The 22,031-nt window shown below is 43.4% G+C and overlaps 1 protein-coding gene across 9 annotated transcripts in view; it reads left to right on the forward strand.

Annotated features, from left to right (window-relative positions):
* LOC129862505 (rho family-interacting cell polarization regulator 1-like) overlaps positions 1-20,383 on the forward strand; it is a 110,529-nt gene extending 90,146 nt beyond the window's left edge. For all 9 annotated transcript variants that reach the window (XM_055934248.1, XM_055934246.1, XM_055934247.1 and 6 more), the window contains 8 exons: positions 4,654-4,822; positions 12,848-12,983; positions 13,146-13,307; positions 15,746-15,904; positions 16,244-16,440; positions 18,410-18,493; positions 18,603-18,693; positions 18,835-20,383. In XM_055934248.1, the coding sequence (XP_055790223.1) occupies positions 4,654-4,822; positions 12,848-12,983; positions 13,146-13,307; positions 15,746-15,904; positions 16,244-16,440; positions 18,410-18,493; positions 18,603-18,693; positions 18,835-18,935 (1,099 nt within the window). In that variant the 3' untranslated portion in view covers positions 18,936-20,383. The remainder of the gene's footprint in view (positions 1-4,653; positions 4,823-12,847; positions 12,984-13,145; positions 13,308-15,745; positions 15,905-16,243; positions 16,441-18,409; positions 18,494-18,602; positions 18,694-18,834) is intronic.
* The last annotated feature ends 1,648 nt before the right edge of the window (positions 20,384-22,031 follow it).

Here is a 22,031-nt window from a genome sequence, read left to right on the forward strand (position 1 = left end):
GACCGTTCCACAGGTGGGTCCTGAAAAAGGGACATTTCTTTTTTTAATGAGTTTATATACACCATCGTTCAAAAGTTTGGGATCACTTCGGAATTTCCTTTATTTTCATTTAAAATAACATCAAATTGATCAGAAGTACAGTGTAGACATTGTTAATGTTGTAAATGCTTATTGTAGCTGGAAATGGATGATTTTTAATAGAATATCTACATAGGCGTACAGAGGCCCATTATCAGCAACCATCACTCCTGTGTTCCAATGGCACATTGTGTTAGCTAATCCAAGTTTATCATTTTAAAAGGCTAATTGATCATTTGAAAACCCTTTTGCAATTATGTTCGCACAGCTAAAAACTGTTCTGATTTAAAGAAGCAATAAAACTGGCCTTTAGACTAGTTGAGTATCTAGAGCATCAGCATTTGTGGTTTCAATTACAGGCTCAAAATGGCCAGAAACAAAATACTTTATTCTAAAATCCGTCAGTCTATTCTTGTTCTGAGAAATGAAGGCTATTCCATGCGAGAAATTGCATGGAATAGTACTACTTCCTTCACAGAACAGCGCAAACTGTATCCAACTAGAATAGAAAGAGGAATGGGAGGCCCCTGTGCACAAGAGGACAGGTACATTAATGTTTAGTTTGAGAAACAGATGCCTCACAAGTCCTCAACTGGCAGCTTCATTGAATAGTACCCGCAAAACACCAGTCTCAACGACAACAGTGAAGAGGCGACTCTGGGATGCTGGCCTTCTCGGCAGAGTTGCAAAGGAAAAGCCTTCTCAGACTGGCCAATAATAAGAAAAGATTAAGATGGGGAAAAGAACACAGACACTGGACAGCTCTGCCTAGAAGGCCAGCATCCCGGAGTCGCTTCTTCACTATTGACGTTGTGATATTTTTGCTACCAAAACAAATGATCTAATGATTGTCTCTCCCACATACATATGCAACACCTCAACATACATGCAGTTGAAGTCGGAAGTTTACGTACACTTAGGTTGGAGTCTTGTTAAATCTTGTTTTTCAACCACTCCACAAATTTCTTGTTAATTAACAAACTATAGTTTTGGCAAGTCGGTTAGGACATCTACTTTGTGCATGACACAAGTAATTTTTCCAACAATTGTTTACAGACAGATTATTCCATTTATAATTCACTGTATCACAATTCCAGTGGGTCAGAAGTTTACAGACACTGAGTTGGCTGTTCCTTTAAACAGCTTGGAAAATTCCAGAAATGTATGTCATGGCTTTAGAAGCTTCTGATAGGCTAATTGACGTCAATTGGAGGTGTACCTGTGGATGTATTTCAAGGCCTACCTTCAAACTCAGTGCCTCTTTGCTTGACATCATGGGAAAATCAAAAGAAATCAGCCCCAAAAAATTGTAGACCTCCACAAGTCTGGTTCATCCTTGGGAGCAATTTTCAAACGCCTGAAGGTACTACGTTCATCTGTACAAACAATAGTACACAAGTATAAACACCATGGGATGACGCAGCCGTCATACCGCTCAGGAAGGAGACACGTTCTGTCTCCTAGAGATGAACGTATTTTGGTGCGAAAAGTGCAAATCAATCCCAGAACAACAGCAAGGATCTTGTGAAGATGCTGGAGGAAACAGGCACAAAAGTATCTATATCCACAGTAAAACGAGTCCTATATCGACATAACCTGAAAGGCCGCTCAGCAAGGAAGAGGCCACTGCTCCAAAACCACCATAAAAAAGCCAGACTACGGTTTGCAACTGCACATGGACAAAGATCATACTTTTTGGAGAAATGTCCTCTGGTCTGATGAAACAAAAATAGAACTGTTTGGCCATAATGACCATCGTTATGTTTGGAGGAAAAAGGGGGATGCTTGCAAGTCAAAGAACACCATCCCAACCGTGAAGCACGGGGGTGGCAGCATCATGTTGTCGGGGTGCTTTGCTGCAGGAGGGACTGGTGCACTTCACAAAATAGATGGCATCATGAGGAAAGAAAATTATGTGCATATATTGATGCAACATCTCAAGACATTAGTCAGGAAGTTAAAGCTTGGTCGCAAATAGGTCTTCCAAATGGACAATGACCCCAAGCATACTTCCAAAGTTGTGGCAAAATGGCTTGAGGACAACAAAGTCAAGGTATTGGAGTGGCCATCACAAAGCCGTGACCTCAATCCTTCAGAAAAGTTGTGGACAGAACTGAAAAAGCGTGTGCGAGTAAGGAGGCCTACAAACCTGACTCAGTTACACCATCTCTGTCAGGAGGAATGGACCAAAATTCGCCCAACTTATTGTGGGAAGCTTGTGGAAGGCTACCCGAAACGTTTGACCCAAGTTAAACTATTTGAAGGCCATGCTACCAAATACTAATTGATTGTATGTAAACTTCTGACCCACTGGGAATGTGATGAAAGAGATAAAAGCTGAAATAAATCATTCTCTCTACTATTATTCTGACATTTCACATTTTTAAAATGTGGTGGTCCTCACTGACCTAAGACATGGGAATTTTTACTCTGATTAAATGTCAGGAATTTTGAAGAATTGTTAAAAATTTGGCTAAGGTGTATGTAAACTTCTGACTTCAACTGTACATACATACATACATACATACATACATACATACATACATACATACATACATACATACATACATACATACATACATACATACATACATACATACACTGGTACTATATATATATATATATATATTTAGAGTTACTATACATAACTTTAACCCATTTGTTTAAGAGATTCTCCAAAATTGAAATATTCCAGGCATTTATATACAAATTCCAGTAGTACTTTATCTAAAGCCTTTTCAAAGTCTGCTATGAATACCAGGCCTGGTTTCCCAGATTTTTTATTGTGTTCTATTGTTTCCAGTACTTGTCTTATATTATCTCCAATGTATCGTCCATGTAAAAAAAACTGTCTAATTAGGATGAATAATATCCGACAATACCTTTTTTTAATTCTATGGGCTGTGCATTTTGCTTGAATTTTTGCATCACAACACTGAAGAGTTAGTCCATTTCAAAAATTGGAGACTTGTATCTTGTTATATTTTCCACTTGGGTCCTGTTTCAGTAACAATGAAATCAGACCTTCTTGTTGAGTATCTGATAGTCTACCATTTCTATCGTACTGGTTAAAACATGCTAATAACGGTCCTCTGAGTACATTAAAAAAAGGTTTGGTATACCTCAACTGGTATGCCTTCAAGCCCTGGACTTTTCCCGGACTTAAAGGCTTTAATTGCATCATCAAGTTCCTCCTCTATAATTTGGCCTTCACATGTATCTTTCTGTATAGCTGTTAATTTTACATTGTTAATAGAAAAAAAATGTTTTAACTTCGGTTAGTGGAGATGGAGGAGACTGTAACTAAAACATATGCTTAAAGTACTTTCCTTCCTCTTTCAAAATATAGTTTGGTGAATCATGGGTGACTCCATTTAACACGTTTCAGTTAATTATTTTTGGTAGCATTTCCTCATTGGAAGATAAAATAATTTGGTGCATTATTATTTCACATTCCTTCCAGTTCACTTTATTTTTATTATTTTATTTGTATTTTACTGGGCTGATGGTGCCTGCATCTGATTGTCAGTCTCAGCAGAGGGAGAGAACAGCAGGCTGAGGGTCCGCCTCTCAATGTCCCTCCACGCTCCCTTTCCTTCACTGACACTTACCAAAAAGAGACACCATCCTCCAGCTGATGGCACAACTTGAGTCGCACTTCATTATTTCTGCCTCATGCACAAATTCGTGTTGTTACTCCTATGAACAGAGAAAGTGAAATTCCTCTAAAAAAAGACCCAAGCCGCTAATAATAACAATGCAAGCCTATCGATACACTTTCCTACTCATTCATTACAACTGCAATGCTGGTAGCGCAAGTGGAAGAAGGAAGAAGGTGCATTTTTATGACTTACAAAAGTGTTGAATAAAAAGTGTTGACAGTGCTGAGTAAGAACTTTAAACAAGAACTTGCTCATAAAAACAGAAGCTCTTTGCTGTATTTGTTGAAGGTCTCTCTCTAGTCATAGTTTTAAATGTTTTGAAATCTCACAGTATCTACTTTGCTGTAGTTTTTTTTACACCTGCTACATTACTGCAGACACTGTAATCTGAGCCATCTGATTGGCCAGCGGTAGGCCTATAGAGCACTTGATTTTCTTTCCGGGCCCGGCCCAGAAGGCAGAGTTTTTACCCATTTATCAACCCTCTTTGGGCTCCCGAGTGGCGCAGTAGTCTAAGGCACTGCATCTCAGTGCAAGAGGTGCCACTGCCGGCTGTGATTGTGAGTCCCATAGGGCGGCGCACAATTGGCCCACCGTCGTCCGGGGTAGGCCGTCATTGTAAATAAGAATTTGTTCTTAACTGACTTGCCTAGTTAAATATAGGTTAAATAAATTAATAATGCTCATACTCTGGTCCCGTGTGGCTCAGTTGGTAGAGCATGGCGCTTGCAACGCCAGGGTTGTGGGTTCAATTCCCACGGGGGGACCAGGGTTCAATACCCACGGGGGGACCAGGATGAATATGTATGAACTTTCCAATTTGTAAGTCGCTCTGGATGAGAGCGTCTGCTAAATGACTTAAATGTAATGTAAATGTACTCTATTTGTGCTCCTGTGTGGATGTTGTGTTTAGTGAGCACCACAGTGCCCCCCGCAGGCCGTCAGAGGAGAGTGCAGGGGGAGATGAAGACTGTGAGAAGAGATGCTGGGAGTCCCCCTCCTTTGGACCTGTGAGCACTGGCTGCCAGGCTCTAGACCACGCTCTACTGGTTCATCTGAAGAATTGCAGCGCCCAACTTCTGGTAAGGATCATGATATATTTGTAACAAATACCAGTGGTGTAAAGTACTTAATTCTTGCCGCACGGATCCCTTTAGCGGGATCATTTTCGTAAACAACCGCTGAATTGCAGAGTGCCAAATTCCAAAAAAATACAAAAAATATTTAGAATCATGAAATCACAAGTGAAATATACCAAAACACAGCTTAGCTTGTTGTTAATCCACCTATCGTGTCATATTTTGAAAATATGCTTTACAGCAAAAGCAATCCAAGCGTTTGTGAGTTCATCAATCAGCTAGCCCCAAATTAGCTTGGTCAGAAAAGCAATTAAATTAATCGCTTAACTTTGATAATCTTCGGATGTTTGCACTCACGAGACTCCCAGTTACACAATAAATATTATTTTTGTTCGATAAAGATTAGTTTTATAACCAAAAACCGCCATTTGGTTTGCGCGTTATGTTCAGAAAACCACAGACTCGTTCCGGTCCTGAAAGGCAGACGAAAATGTCATGTGTCTGTCTATCCCTGTTCTCTCCTCTCTGCACAGACCATACAAACGCTTCACACCGCGTGGCCGCGCCCACCCTAACCTGGTGGTCCCAGCCCGCACGACCCACGTGGAGTTCCAGGTCTCCGGTGGCCTCTGGAACTGCCGATCTGCGGCCAACAAGGCAGAGCTCATCTCAGCCTATGCGTCCCTCCAGTCCCTCGACTTCCTGGCACTGACGGAAACATGGCTCACCACAGATAACACTGCTACTCCTACTGCTCTCTCTTCGTCTGCCCATGTGTTCTCGCACACCCCGAGACCTTCTGGTCAGCGGGGTGGTGGCACCGGGATCCTCATCTCTCCCAAGTGGTCATTCTCTCTTTCTCCCCTTACCCATCTGTCTATCGCCTCCTTTGAATTCCATGCTGTCACAGTTACCAGCCCTTTCAAGCTTAACATCCTTATCATTTATCGCCCTCCAGGTTCCCTTGGAGAGTTCATCAATGAGCTTGATGCCTTGATAAGCTCCTTTCCTGAGGACGGCTCACCTCTCACAGTTCTGGGTGACTTTAACCTCCCCATGTCTACCTTTGACTCATTCCTCTCTGCCTCCTTCTTCCCACTCCTCTCCTCTTTTGACCTCACCCTCTCACCTTCCCCCCCTACTCACAAGGCTGGCAATACGCTTGACCTCATCTTTACTAGATGCTGTTCTTCCACTAACCTCATTGCAACTCCCCTCCAAGTCTCCGACCACTACCTTGTATCCTTTTCCCTCTCGCTCTCATCCAACACTTCCCACACTGCCCCTACTCGGATGGTATCGCGCCGTCCCAACCTCCGCTCTCTCTCCCCCGCTACTCTCTCCTCTTCCATCCTATCATCTCTTCCCTCTGCCCAAACCTTCTCCAACCTATCTCCTGATTCTGCCTCCTCAACCCTCCTCTCCTCCCTCTCTGCATCCTTTGACTCTCTATGTCCCCTATCCTCCAGGCCGGCTCGGTCCTCCCCTCCCGCTCCGTGGCTCGACGACTCATTGCGAGCTCACAGAACAGGGCTCCGGGCAGCCGAGCGGAAATGGAGGAAAACTCGCCTCCCTGCGGACCTGGCATCCTTTCACTCCCTCCTCTCTACATTTTCCTCTTCTGTCTCTGCTGCTAAAGCCACTTTCTACCACTCTAAATTCCAAGCATCTGCCTCTAACCCTAGGAAGCTCTTTGCCACCTTCTCCTCCCTCCTGAATCCTCCTCCCCCTCCCCCCCCCCTCCTCCCTCTCTGCAGACGACTTCGTCAACCATTTTGAAAAGAAGGTCGACGACATCCGATCCTCGTTTGCTAAGTCAAACGACACCGCTGGTTCTGCTCACACTGCCCAACCCTGTGCTTTGACCTCTTTCTCCCCTCTCTCTCCAGATGAAATCTCGCGTCTTGTGACGGCCGGCCGCCCAACAACCTGCCCGCTTGACCCTATCCCCTCCTCTCTCCTCCAGACCATTTCCGGAGACCTTCTACCTTACCTCACCTCGCTCATCAACTCATCCTTGACCGCTGGCTACGTCCCTTCCGTCTTCAAGAGAGCGAGAGTTGCACCCCTTCTGAAAAAACCTACACTCGATCCCTCCGATGTCAACAACTACAGACCAGTATCCCTTCTTTCTTTTCTCTCCAAAACTCTTGAACGTGCCGTCCTTGGCCAGCTCTCCTGCTATCTCTCTCAGAATGACCTTCTTGATCCAAATCAGTCAGGTTTCAAGACTAGTCACTCAACTGAGACTGCTCTTCTCTGTATCACGGAGGCGCTCCGCACTGCTAAAGCTAACTCTCTCTCCTCTGCTCTCATCCTTCTAGACCTATCGGCTGCCTTCGATACTGTGAACCATCAGATCCTCCTCTCCACCCTCTCCGAGTTGGGCATCTCCGGCGCGGCCCACGCTTGGATTGCGTCCTACCTGACAGGTCGCTCCTACCAGGTGGCGTGGCGAGAATCTGTCTCCTCACCACGCGCTCTCACCACTGGTGTCCCCCAGGGCTCTGTTCTAGGCCCTCTCCTATTCTCGCTATACACCAAGTCACTTGGCTCTGTCATAACCTCACATGGTCTCTCCTATCATTGCTATGCAGACGACACACAATTAATCTTCTCCTTTCCCCCTTCTGATGACCAGGTGGCGAATCGCATCTCTGCATGTCTGGCAGACATATCAGTGTGGATGACGGATCACCACCTCAAGCTGAACCTCGGCAAGACGGAGCTGCTCTTCCTCCCGGGGAAGGACTGTCCGTTCCATGATCTCGCCATCACGGTTGACAACTCCATTGTGTCCTCCTCCCAGAGCGCTAAGAACCTTGGCGTGATCCTGGACAACACCCTGTCGTTCTCCACCAACATCAAGGCGGTGGCCCGTTCCTGTAGGTTCATGCTCTACAACATCCGCAGAGTACGACCCTGCCTCACACAGGAAGCGGCGCAGGTCCTAATCCAGGCACTTGTCATCTCCCGTCTGGATTACTGCAACTCGCTGTTGGCTGGGCTCCCTGCCTGTGCCATTAAACCCCTACAACTCATCCAGAACGCCGCAGCCCGGCTGGTGTTCAACCTTCCCAAGTTCTCTCACGTCACCCCGCTCCTCCGCTCTCTCCACTGGCTTCCAGTTGAAGCTCGCATCCGCTACAAGACCATGGTGCTTGCCTACGGAGCTGTGAGGGGAACGGCACCTCAGTACCTTCAGGCTCTGATCAGGCCCTACACCCAAACAAGGGCACTGCGTTCATCCACCTCTGGCCTGCTCGCCTCCCTACCACTGAGGAAGTACAGTTCCCGCTCAGCCCAGTCAAAACTGTTCGCTGCTCTGGCACCCCAATGGTGGAACAAACTCCCTCACGACGCCAGGACAGCGGAGTCAATCACCACCTTCCGGAGACACCTGAAACCCCACCTCTTCAAGGAATACCTAGGATAAAGCAATCCTTCTGCCCCCCCCCCCCCCCCCCCCCCCTTAAAAGATCTAGATGCACTATTGTAAAGTGGCTGTTCCACTGGATGTCATAAGGTGAATGCACCAATTTGTAAGTCGCTCTGGATAAGAGCGTCTGCTAAATGACTTAAATGTAAATGTAATGTAATGAAAATTCCAAAAGGTATCCGTAATGTTCGAAGAAACATGTCAAACGTTTTTTATAATCAATCCTCAGGTTGTTTTTAACATACATAATCAATAATATTTCAACCGGACCTATTCAATACTACAGAGAAAGAAAATGTTGAGCTACATATAGATTATTACAGAAATTGTGAAGACATACTATACATACAATTATCTGTAAGGTCCCTCAGTCAAGCAGTGAATTTCAAACACATATTCAACCACAAAAACCAGGGAGGTTTTCCAATGCCTCGCAAAGCAGCGCACCTATTGGTAGATGGGTAAAAATAATAAAAGCAGACATTGAATATCCCTTTGAGCATGGTGAAGTTGTACCATTCAATGTGAATTTAATAACTCAGTTGCAGAGAGGAAGGAAACCGCTCAGTGATTTCAACACTTTAAAACAGTGTACATTTGGTACAGAGTTGAATGGCTATGAGAGAACTGAGGATGGATCAACAACATTTTAGTTACTCCACAATACTAACCTAAATGACAGAGTGAAAAGAAGGAAGCCTGTACAGAATACAAATATTATAAAACATGCATCCTGTTTGCAAATAGGCACTAAATTAAATATGCAAAAATGTGGCAAAGAAATTAATTTTGGGACAAACACAACACATCACGGAGTACGACTCTTCATATTTTTAAGCATGGTAGTGGCTGAATCATGCTATGGCTAAGCTTGTCGTCGACAAGGACTAGGGAGTTCTTTAGGAAAAAAATTAACGGAATAGAGCTAAGCACAGGCAAAATCCTAGAGGAAAATCTGGTTGTTTCCTTTCCAGCAGACTCTGGGAGACAGGACAATAACCTAAAACGTAAGGCCAAATATACACTGGAGTTGCTTACCAGGACAACATTGAATGGCCTAGTTACAGTTTGGACTTAAATCGTCTTGAAAATCTATGGCAAGACTTGAAAATAGCTGTCTGGCAATGATCAACAACCAACTTGACAGGGCTTGAAGGGTTTTGAAAAGAATCATGTGCAAATATTGTGCAATCCAGGTGTGCAAAGTTCTTACCCAGAAGGACGCACAGCTGTGATCGCTGCCAAAGATGATTCTAACATGTATGATTTTGCAAACATTTCTAAAAACATGTTTTCACTTGGTCATTATGGGGTATTGTGTGTAGATGGGTGAGGATTTATTTTTTGTTGATTGATTTTGAATTCAGGCTGTAACACAAGTCAAGGGGTATGAATGCTTTCTGAAGACACTGCACAATTACATAAGAAGAAATGTATAGTTACAGTAACCTCAATGTGGCCATGGATGTTATTCATACAAGCATTTTGCTACACCCGCAATAACATCTGCTAATCACGTGTATGTGGCCAATAAGATTTGATTTGATTTTAAGGCTGAAAGTTATATTAGTTTGTAAGATGGCCTTAACTTTAGGCTATTTATTGTATTATATTATATATTATAAGTTGTATTGAAAGAAATATGACAACACTACCACATATCAACATTTAAAGGAGATGAACGTAGCTACTGCTTGGATAGTTCCATCTGAGCCACTTGCTTAATCCCATTCTTGCATTTTTATTTTTGGTTGAGTTAGAGACATGAATCCAACATATAATTTGTTAACTTGTCAAAGTTAATAGATTAGTTATTGTATTTCAAAAGTGATATTTAATTGTGTTTGGTTGTCAATGCAACCAAATATCAACATTTGAAGGAGATGGAACTATCCAAGCAGAAGATGGTGCATTCAAAAAGTATTCAGACCCCTACCCTTTTTCCACATTTTGTTACGTTACAGCCTTATTCTAAAATTGTTGAAATATTTTTTTTTTTACTTCTCAATCTACACACAATACCCCGTAATGACAAAACGAAAAACCGTTCTGTAGAAATTTTGCAAATATATTACAAATTTTAAAAAAGATACCTTATTTACATAAGTATTCAGACCCTTTGCTATGAGACTCGAAATTGAGCCCAGGTGCATCCTGTTTCCATTGATATTCCTTGATCTTTCTACAACTTGATTGGAGTCCACCTGTGGTAAATTCAATTGATTGGACATGATTTGGAAAGGCACACACACCTGTCTATGTAAGGTCCCACCATTGACAGTGCATGTAAGAGCAAAAACCAAGCCATGAGCTTGAAGGAATTTTCCGTAGAGCTCCGAGAAAGGTTTGTGTTGAGGCACAGATCTGGGGAAGGGTACCAAAACATTTCTGCAGCATTGTAGGTCCCCAAAAACACAATGGCCCCCATCATTCTTAAATGGAAGAAGTTTGGAACCAACAGGACTCTTCCTTGAGCTAGCCACCCGGCCAAACTAAGCATTCTTGGGAGAAGGGCCTTGGACAGAGAAGTGACCAAGAACCCAATGGTTACTCTGACAGAGCTCCAGAGATTCTCTGGAGTTGGGAGAACCTTCCAGAAGTACAACCATCTCCGCAGCATTCCACCAATCATGCCTTTATGGTAGAGTGGCCAGACAGAAGCCACTCTTCAGTAAAAGGCACATGACAGCCCGCTTGGAGTTTGCCAAAAGGCACTCTCAGACCATGAGAAACAAGATTCTCTGGTCTGATGAAACCAAGATTGAACTCTTTGGCCTGAAAGCCAAGCATCACGTCTGGAGGAAACCTGGCACCATTCCTACGGTGAAGCATGGTGGCGGTGGCAGCATCATGCTGTGGGAATGTTTTTCAGTGGCAGGGACTGGGAGACTAGTCAGGATCGAGGAAAAGATGAACGGCGCAAAGTACAGAGATCCTTGACGAAAACCTGCTCCAGAGCGCTCAGCACCTCTGACTGGGGTGAAGGTTCACCTTCCAACAGAACAACGACCCTAAGCACACAGCCAAAACAACGCAGGAGTGGCTTCGGGACAAGTCTCTGAATGTCCTTGAGTGGCCCTGCCAGAACCCGGACTTGAACACGATCAAACATCTCTGGAGAGAACTGAAAATAGCTGGGCAGTGATGCTCCCCATCCAACCTGACAGAGCTTGAGAGGATCTGCAGAGAAGAATGGGAGAAACTCCCCAAATACAGGTGTGCCAAAGCTTGTAGTGTCATACCCAAGAAGACTCAAGGCTGTAGTCGTTGCCAAAGGTGCTTCAACAAAGTACTGAGTAAAAGGTCTGAATACTTATGTGAAGTTAAAAAAAAAATGTTTTATTTGTTATAAATTCGCAAAAGTGTTTTAACTTGTTTTGCTATGACAATTATTGGGTATTGTGTGTAAATTGTGAAGAAGAAATATATATATTTATATCCATTTTATCAAAATGTGTAAAAGTCAAGGGGTCTGAATACTTTCTGAAAGCACTGTACATCTATGCCACTGACTTAGTCTGGCATTAATTACAGTTTGTCTACAAAAATATAATTCATATGTTTGATTCACATCTCCATCTCAACCAACAATCTAAGTTATGGAATAAGACTAAATCAAATCAAACTTTAAATATATTTTGGTTTGATGTAGTCATTCTTCAACTTACATTTTTGGTTGAGATGTGAATCCAATTTATTCTGTTTGAATTTTTAGACAAACTGGAATTAAATTAACTAGCGATTGAAACCCAAGCCTATTTTGTATATTTTTAGTTAAATTCTGGTTTGAATTAAACCAATTGCTGCTGATGACATTGCAAATGCTATGTAGACTTAAATGGCATGATTGATAGATAAAGTATGGTCACATTTAATTTGCTCTGTTAAACTTACCCTTTTGGAATGACTTTGATACCCTTTGGAATTACTTAGATAAAATCTATTTAAGTGGAGATCTCTCAACAATCATGATCACGATAGCATATTGGTAATAGTTAGTGACAAATAACCAAGCAGGGCTTAATTAAACCTTGGATGGGAGACCAACTGGTAGCTGCTGATAGATCAATTCTCCAGTAGGAGGTGCTGCCCAGCCTATATATATTTTTTCTGATAAAGGATATAACGTTGCAAATCTGTTGTTTTATAGGTACAAATTCAAATGTTTTTATACAAGGTTTGTCTATGTTAAAATGTGGTTACCATAATGACATAATCCTGTGTTTGAAATTTCAACCTCAAAACAATTTATGTTGACTATTTTCATATCCAATGTATTTTTCACATAGATTCCACATCGCAATACGTTGACAAATTACACTGAAACAACGTTGATTTAACCAGTTTGCACCCAGTGGGGTCCTCCTCTTATGTATGAGGCTCTAAACCAAATTAGTTGAAGAATTAAAATCTCATACATAGATCTTGTGTTTGTGTTGCGCTGCCAAAATTATTGATAAACAGAGCAACAGCTCCCAGTTCTAATGTAATAATGATATAAAAAAAAGTGTCATCTGTGGTCTTACCAAATGTTCTGATTTGTTGTATCAATTTTGGCTATGTGACGCCTAATGGTTTGTGCTGTGCAGAGGCTGGGGACCTTTGGGCCTCTGCGCTGTGGGGAGATGTATGCTCTGGACCGCCTACTCAGGGAGACCCGCGTCCTCGAGCTTATCAGACACGTTGCCAAGGAGACCCCTGAAGGAGCCACTCAGGCAGATGAGGGTGAGTTCATTACTACTGAGAGGAGGACAATAAAACAGCATACTAGTTTGCTCACTGACACAGCTAAGGATATAATGAATAAGGTTAACAACTCTAATTGTAGATTAAATTACTATCATCTCTAACTTGTTTTCTTTTCCTTCTGTCTCTCTCTTGGAGTAGTGGTTCCCCAGTTAGAACAGTGCCAAGGGGCAACATTGCTATGGCAGCAGTGTACAGACAATGGCAGTGTGTACAGCACCTCCACAGAGGCTTTCCTCACAACACTGGCCGCTGCTTACACCAACAGACTGCCCGAGAGAGGAGCCAGCCTGGCAGACACAGGTGTGATACTGTTGTTGTGTCTCGATCATGGATAATATTGCGTATAATAACACATTTCTCTGCACCTATCTGGTGTATATGACAATAAAACATATTTAAAAATATACAGTTGAAGTCGGAAGTTTACATACACCTTAGCCAAGTACATTTAAACTCAGTTTTTCGCAATTCCTGACATTTAATCCAAGTAAAATGTCACTGTCTTAGGTCAGTTAGGATCACAACTTTTATTTTAAGAATGTGAAATGTCAGAATAATAGTAGAGAGAATGATTTATTTTAGATTTTATTTCTTTCATCACATTCCCAGTGGGTCAGAAGTTTACAGACACTCAATTAGTATTTGGTAGCATTGCCTTTAAATTGTTTAACTTGGATTAAGACAAAATTGTAGCCTTCCACAAGCTTCCCTCAATAAGTTGGGTGAATTTTGGCCCATTCCTCCTGACAGAGCTGGTGTAACTGGGTCAGGTTTGTAGGCCTCCTTGCTCTCACATGCTTTTTAAGTTCTTTCCACAAATTTTCTATAGGATTGTGGTTGGGGTTTTGTGATGGCCACTCCAATACCTTGACTTTGTTGTCCTTAAGCCATTTTGCCACAACTTTGGAAGTATGTTTGGGGTCATTGTCCATTTGGAAGACCCATTTGAGACCAAGCTTTATCTTCCTGTCTTGAGATGTTGCTTCAATATATCCACATAATTTTCTTTCCTCATGATGCCATCTATTTTGTGAAGTGCACCAGGCCTCCTGCAGCAAATCACCCCCACAACTTGATGCTGCCAACCCCGTGCTTCACGGTTGGGATGGTGTTCTTCGGCTTGCAAGCCTCCACTTTTTCCTCCAAACATAACAATGGTCATTATGGCCAAACAGTTCTATTTTTGTTTCATCAGACCAGAGGACATTTCTCCAAAAAGTATGATCTTTGTCCCCATGTGCAGATGCAAACCGTAGTGTGGCTTTTTTATGCCGGTTTTGGAGCAGTGGCTTCTTCCTTGCTGAGCGGCCTTTCAGGTTATGTCGATATAGGACTTGTTTTACTGTGGATATAGATACTTTTGTACCTGTTTCCTCCAGCATCTTCACAAGGTCCTTGCTGTTGTTCTGGGATTGATTTGCACTTTTCGCACCAAAGTACGTTCATCTCTAGGAGACAGAACGCATCTTCTTCCTGAGCGGTATGATGGCTGCATGGTCCCATGGTGTTTATACTTGCGTGCTATTGTTTGTACAGATGAACGTGGTACCTTCAGTGGTTTGGAAATTTCTCCCAAGGATGAACCAGACTTTTTTCTGAGGTCTTTGCTGATTTCTTTTGATTTTCCCATGATGTCAAGCAAAGAGGCACTGAGTTTGAAGGTAGGCCTTGAAATACATCCACAGGTACACCTCCAATTGACTCAAATGATGTCAATTAGCCTATCAGAAGCTTCTAAAACCATGACAAAATTTTCTGGAATTTTCCAAGCTGTGTAAAGGCACAGTCAACTTAGTGTATGTAAACTTCTGACCCACTGGAATTGTGATGCAGTGAAATAATCTGTCTGTAAACAATTGTTGGAAAAATTATGCACAAAGTAGTTGTCTTAACTGACTTGCCAAAACTATAGTTTGTTAACAAGAAATTTGTGGAGTGGTTGAAAAAAGAGTTTTAATGACTCCAAACTAAGTGTATGTAAGCTTTCAACTTCAACTGTGTGTGTGTGTGTGTGTGTGTGTGTGTGTGTGTGTGTGTGTGTGTGTGTGTGTGTGTGTGTGTGTGTGTGTGTGTGTGTGTGTGTGTGTGTGTGTGTGTGTGTGTGTGTGTGTGTGTGTGTGTGTGTGTGTGTGTGTGTGTATGTATATATATATACTTACTTAGTGGCCTGTTTATTAGATACACCACCCCTTCACTAAAATGGTTCTCTCCTACAGATAGTGAGTCACGTGGCCGTAACTTGCCATATAAAGCAGGCAGGCAGGCATTGAACATTATAATGGGCAAAATGGTTGACCTAAGCGACTTTGAGCATGGTATGGTCATCATTGCATAGTCAGGATTTTGGCGTAAGCAACAGCAGTTCATGGTAACATCCTGCCTGGTATCAACGGTACAGGCTGGTGGTGTAATGGTGTGGGGAATGTTCTTCTGGCACATGTTAGGTCCCTTGAGACCAATTTGGCAACGTTTCCATGCCCTGAAGAATTCAGGCTGTTCTAGAGGCAAAGCTGGGTCCGACCCAGTACTAGATGGGTGTACCTAATAAACTGGCCACTGTGTGTTTTAACATAGTGATACATGGTCTAAAACACTCTCCCTCAGGAGGAGTTTGTGATCTGCAATGCAATGCTCTTGGCTTTGATTCCAGTGGCGTATATGCTATCACAGACCCACACATTAGAGAAGAGATGTTAAAGTGATATCCTGTCACGTCGGACCCCTGTCTCTCTGTCTAGTGTTCTTGCGTCTAGTAGAGAGGATTCTGGAGAGGAGGCTGCCCAAGCGTGGGGGCGAGGCAGCCAGAGAGATGCTGACTCTCTTCCAGTTCTGGAGCTACCTGGAGGCAGAGGGAGTGAGCGAGCTGGACACACACATCACTGAACTGGCAGAGGAGGGTGAGTGTCTGGGAGACTGACTATGGTAGTGAATGGAGCTCCTTAATTGCTTGGTTGGTGTTAATTAATTTGTTAATGTGTCTTACCAGGTTACAGACAGCCACTTGGCTCTATGGTCAGTCATGATGAATGTACAGCATTTAAATGGGTGATTGCTCTCATTGTTGTTCTTTCAGCACACCCACTATAACATAATCTCATCCTATTGTCTTTTCCTATTTTCTTTTCCAAACCCCATCCTTATTCTTATTCTCTCTCTCTCTGTTTCATTCTCCTCCCCCAACACACACCCTGTCCTGTCTCTTTCTCTGCTTCTCTGTATTCCCCCCCCCCCCCCAGTCTGGCTGGTTCAGAGCCTGCAGTCAGGAGACCAGGAGGTGCTGGTGAAGGCCCTGAAGAGGCCACCAGAGAGCAGCCTGAAGAGGGAGGGGATACATGCTGTCAGCCTGCTGCTCAGGGACCCGCGGGGGAAGGTGTCTGCCTCAGCTAGCTCCCTGCTCCGGAGCCTAGCCAACCAACCACGCCATCGAGAGAGGGTGAGACCAAGAGACACATTCATTTAAGGCAGGGGTATTCAACCGGGGGCACTGCAGGGGGTCTGCGGGAAAGTATTATTTTTTAAACAAATGGAAATTATGTTTTTATGAATATCGCTAGCACCAACAGACTACACAAATTTCAAATGACATACCTAAAATAGAGAAGAGTATATCTGCTATATATTCTATATATATTTATATTCTAATGATGTCAAATTTATTTCTCATCTCCTAATATTGTGTTGTCAATAATTAAGCGAATTACACTCACTGGAGTATCTGACATGGGCTTTAAAAAAGCTCCCGCGAATAGGCTACCAAGTGCCACTGGCTGCTGTTAAGCTTTCTTGACTTGGTCTTTAAGTTTTGCCAATACTTGGCTAACCTTTTGTTTAATCAGCTGCTCTTAGCGAAAATGTGTTTGGAGTTACATTTCTAGCTATGTTAGAGTGAACACTTCCTCTTCCAGTTGTTATGTAGGGAGGTCAAAATAATGAAAAACAATCTATTTATTTTAAAATGTTGATTACTTCTCCATGCCATTATCATTCAGCTGATAAGACAAGAATTGCTAACGTATGATTGGGGTCCCTGGATCGACAGTCTGCCTGGGAGGGGATCCCTGTGCAAGAATATTTTTAAAACCCTGATTTAAGGCCATACTCACTGTAGAACTTTTGAAATGCACCTCTTAAGTGTACTCTATGAAGATAACAGGATCACCAATGTGGATTCACACTACATGATCAAAAGTATGTGGACACCTGCTTGTCGAACATCTCATTCCAAAATCATGGGCATTAATATGGAGTTGGTCCCCCCCTTTGCTGCTATAACAGCGTCCACTCTTCTGAAAAGACTTTCCACTAGATGTTGGAACATTTCTGCGGGGACTTGCTTCCATTCAGCCACGAGCATTAGTGAGGTTGGTCGCTGATGTTGGGCGATTAGGCCTGGCTCGCATTCGGCGTTCCAATTCATCCCAATGATGTTCGAATGGGTTGCGGTCAGGGCTCTGTGCATGCCAGAAAAGTTATTCCACACCAATCCCGACAAACCATTTCTGTATGGACCTCGCTTTGTTAACGTGGGCATTGTCATGCTGAAACAGGAAAGGGCCTTCCCCAAACTGTTGCTACAAAGTTGGAAGCACAGAATCGTCTAGAATGTAATTGTATGCTGTAGTGTTAGGATTTCCCTTCCCTGGAACTAAGGGGCCCGAACCATGAAAAACAGCCCCAGACCATTATTCCTCCTCCATCAAACTTTACAGTTGACACTATGCATTGGGGCAGGTAGCCTTCTCCTGTGATCCGCAAAACCCAGATTCGTCCGTTGGACTGCCAGATGGTGAAGCATGTTTTATCACTCCAGAGAATGCATTTCCACTGCTCCAGAGTGTAATTGTAGCGAGCTTTACACCACTCCAGCCAACGCTTGGTATCCCACATTGTGATCCTAGGCTTGTGTGCGGCTGCTCGGCCATGGAAACCCATTTCATGAAGCTCCTGACTAACAGTTCTTGTGCTGACGTTGCTTCCAGAGGCAGTTTGGAACTCTGTAGTGAGTGTTGCAACCGAGGACAGATGATTTTTACACGCTACGCACTTCAGCACTCGGCAGTCTCGTTCTGTGAGCTTGTGTGGCCTCCCACTTTGTCGGTGAGCCGTTGTTCCTAGACGTTTCCACTTCACGATAACAGCACTTGCAGTTGACCGGGGCAGGTCTAGCTTGTTGGACAGGTGGAGTCCTATTACGGTGCCACGTTGAAAGACATTGAGCTTTTCAGTAAGGCCATTCTACTGCCAATGTTTGTCTGTGGAGATTGCATGTATGTGTGCTTGATTTTATACACCTGCCAGCAACGGGTGTGGCTGAAATTGCCGAATCCACTAATTTGAAGGGTTCTCCACATACTTTTGTGTATATATAGTGTTTGTGAAAATTATAGTGTATTTTACCCCAGGCCCTGGTAAGCTGTCTGGAGCTTCTGGAGAATGAAAGCATGGAGACGAGAGTGTGTGGCTGTAAAGCACTTGCATGTCTGAAGGTCAGTCTTACCACTTAGTCACACCTCTTCAATAATCTCTATCTTCAATCTGTTTTTTTACTGTGCGTATCCTAGTGTCTGGAGTCAGTCTGTTTTTTATGTTCTGCAGGCCAAAGAGAGCATTGACCAGCTGGTCTATCTCTGTCGATCGGACAAGGAGGACGTGAGGGATGCTGCCAAACAAGCTTTGTTGGTGCTTGGTTAGTAGAAGGATAAGAAGTATACGTTTGATAGGGGACTGAGTGAGATCAAGGGATACAGGGGCACAGAGAGTGGGGTTCCTGTGGGTGGGAAAGAGTGTATGAGGGAATAATGGGAGTGTGTATGTGTGTTCCATCCAGGTGAGGAGGGGAAGTTGGCCCACAGACACGTTGAGACATCTCTGCAGGAAGGAGTGCCACGTCTCTTCTCCCCTGGCAGCATGGCCAGCACCGCCTTCTAACGCCACCACAAAGGAATACTGATACTGTCATGCTAATGTCAACACACTAGTACAAAGCCATTATCATGCCACACACACGCATCAAAATATACACTGTAAAAGAGGGTGCAATACACCGATGCAAAAAGGTTGCTGACTGTCACATGCTATCACTAACAATGGGATGACATCTACAGCTTGACATAAAGTCAGTGAACTAAACTCAAATATTACCCAACCTGTGTGTAAGTAAGTGACAACTACTCATGAACTGTGGATTTGTAGACACAATGAAGTGGGGTGGAAAGTATTTTACTGCCTTACAGTACATTTTGGCCTGGTGGCGTTGCCTTCTGAATCATGTAAGCACAGCTAGGAGGATGAATGGATAGGACACAACAATCATTGTGTCAGATCATTGCATGGATAGGACAAAGTGGGAAAGTAACATGTTGACTTTTCAGGGGAAATCCACTTTTGATCTGCTATATTTGTAATGAAGCTGGTTTTTGATGGTCTGTGTGGAGAATGTCAGTGTGTGGAATTAGTAGTGAAGTAAGTCATGAGGATTGAAGGGATTTGGTTGTTCCTCAGGAGATGATGGTGGTGCAGTTCCACATTCTAGGACCACAGTCTGAAGTCTGGAAAAACAGTTATTACAGTGCCATCATTCCATACTATCATTCTATGCTTTATGTAATTATATTACACTGGAAGTGTACATGTTATATAATTGTGTTGTAATTCACTTGCTATTGTTGAAACAATCTACTGTAGGTAAATTCATTGTGCACTTCCTGAGACCTGTGCCACTGGCGATATAACTGAAGATTATTTCAGCTGTATGAGTAGTTAAGTACTTTATCATTATTATGGAAAACTTAAAACTGTGGTGGACTTTGCCTTTTTGGAGCAGAAAACTTCTCACTGAAACAGACAACCAAACTGCTTGTACTGGGTGGAATCAGGGTAGGATGAGAACCTGCATTCATTCTATATTATTTACTTTGTAGAGTCATCAGTTATTCAGAGGAGGCTGATGTAAGGCGTTATAGGAGGACAGGCTCATTGGAATGGCATAAATGGAACCGAGTCAAACGTTGTTTCCATGTGTATGATACCGTTCCAGTTATAACAGCCATCACAATGAACCCGTCCTCCTATAGCTCCTCCCACCAGCCTCCTCTGATTTTATTGTATAGGAGTTAATAACAATGGACAACTTAAAAAGCTTCTTCAGTGTATAAGTGCCTCAAGTTATGAGACATGAGATGAAATACTTTAATGAAGAGATGCATTGCTAATACAAACAATGCAGCAAAGTATATTTTCCTTATGACTCAAATTGTGCAGCAAAATAAGTGATATTCTTTAGATTTCTTTTTTCTATAAAAGTATATTGACTGGCAAATAAGTATCTTGCCTGGCATCAAATGTAAACAAGTTAATAAAATTGTGTTCAAAAATTGTTTCCTTTCATGAGAGGATGTGATAATGTATAATTTCCCTATGTTTATTAAGATAAACATGGGGGGACATAAGGAATAGTTTTTTTCAGTTTGAACAATCTGGAAAATCTTGATGAATTTTAGTACAACTACACAAGAGGCACACAGATTCAAAGAGGGTCTGTTATAGGTCTGTTGAATAAATATATAATACAGCATGTGCCTAGGGCTGATACATGACCGTATTACCACCACACTGGTGGTGACTGACCGTATTACCACCACACTGGTGGTGCCTGACCGTATTACCACCACACTGGTGGTGACTGACCGTATTACCACCACACTGGTGGTGACTGACCGTATTACCACCACACTGGTGGTGACTGACCGTATTACCACCACACTGGTGGTGCCTGACCGTATTACCACCACACTGGTGGTGACTGACCGTATTACCACCACACTGGTGGTGACTGACCGTATTACCACCACACTGGTGGTGACTGACCGTATTACCACCACACTGGTGGTGACTGACCGTATTACCACCACACTGGTGGTGACTGACCGTATTACCACCACACTGGTGGTGACTGACCGTATTACCACCACACTGGTGGTGACTGACCGTATTACCACCACACTGGTGGTGCCTGACCGTATTACCACCACACTGGTGGTGACTGACCGTATTACCACCACACTGGTGGTGACTGACCGTATTACCACCACACTGGTGGTGACTGACCGTATTACCACCACACTGGTGGTGACTGACCGTATTACCACCACACTGGTGGTGACTGACCGTATTACCACCACACTGGTGGTGCCTGACCGTATTACCACCACACTGGTGGGGCCTGACCGTATTACCACCACACTGGTGGTGACTGACCGTATTACCACCACACTGGTGGTGACTGACCGTATTACCACCACACTGGTGGTGACTGACCGTATTACCACCACACTGGTGGTGCCTGACCGTATTACCACCACACTGGTGGTGCCTGACCGTATTACCACCACACTGGCGGTCACGAGTCATAAAGGCAGTCAAAATCCACGTGACCGTTTAGTCACGGTAATTAGGCTTCTCCCAGCTCTGATGCTGCTGATGGTCATTAGTAGCCTCTCAGACTGGCTAACTGCCTGGTACTCAGCACTCTATTGTCCCTCTAATTACTCTGACATCAACACAAATGTAATCAAACACTTCATGAGAGCCAATGAGCTCATTTTGCCCAACATTTCTATAGGCTATGCAATTGCATAAGAAAACAAAGTGATGGCCTCTATTAAAAAGAGGATCCCATCCGCTTTATATAGGCTAGGCCTACCACAGGAGGTTGGTGTCACCTTAATTGGGGAGGACAGGCTCGTGGAATGGTATCAAACACATCGTTTCAATGTGTTTGATGCCATTCCATTTGCTCAGTTCCAGCCATTATTATGATCCGTCCACCCCTCAGCAGCCTCCACTTACATTTATTTATTTATTTAATCTTTATTTAACTAGGCAAGTCAGTTAAGAACAAATTCTTATTTACAATGACAGCCTACACCGGCCAAACCCAGACGACGCTGGGCCAATTGTGCGCCACCCTATGGGACTCCCAATCACAGCCGGTTGTGATACTGCCTGGAATCAAACCAGGATGTC

The sequence above is a fragment of the Salvelinus fontinalis genome, chromosome 9 (genome assembly GCF_029448725.1).
Source record: "Salvelinus fontinalis isolate EN_2023a chromosome 9, ASM2944872v1, whole genome shotgun sequence".
NCBI classification, from domain to species: Eukaryota; Metazoa; Chordata; class Actinopteri; order Salmoniformes; family Salmonidae; genus Salvelinus; species Salvelinus fontinalis.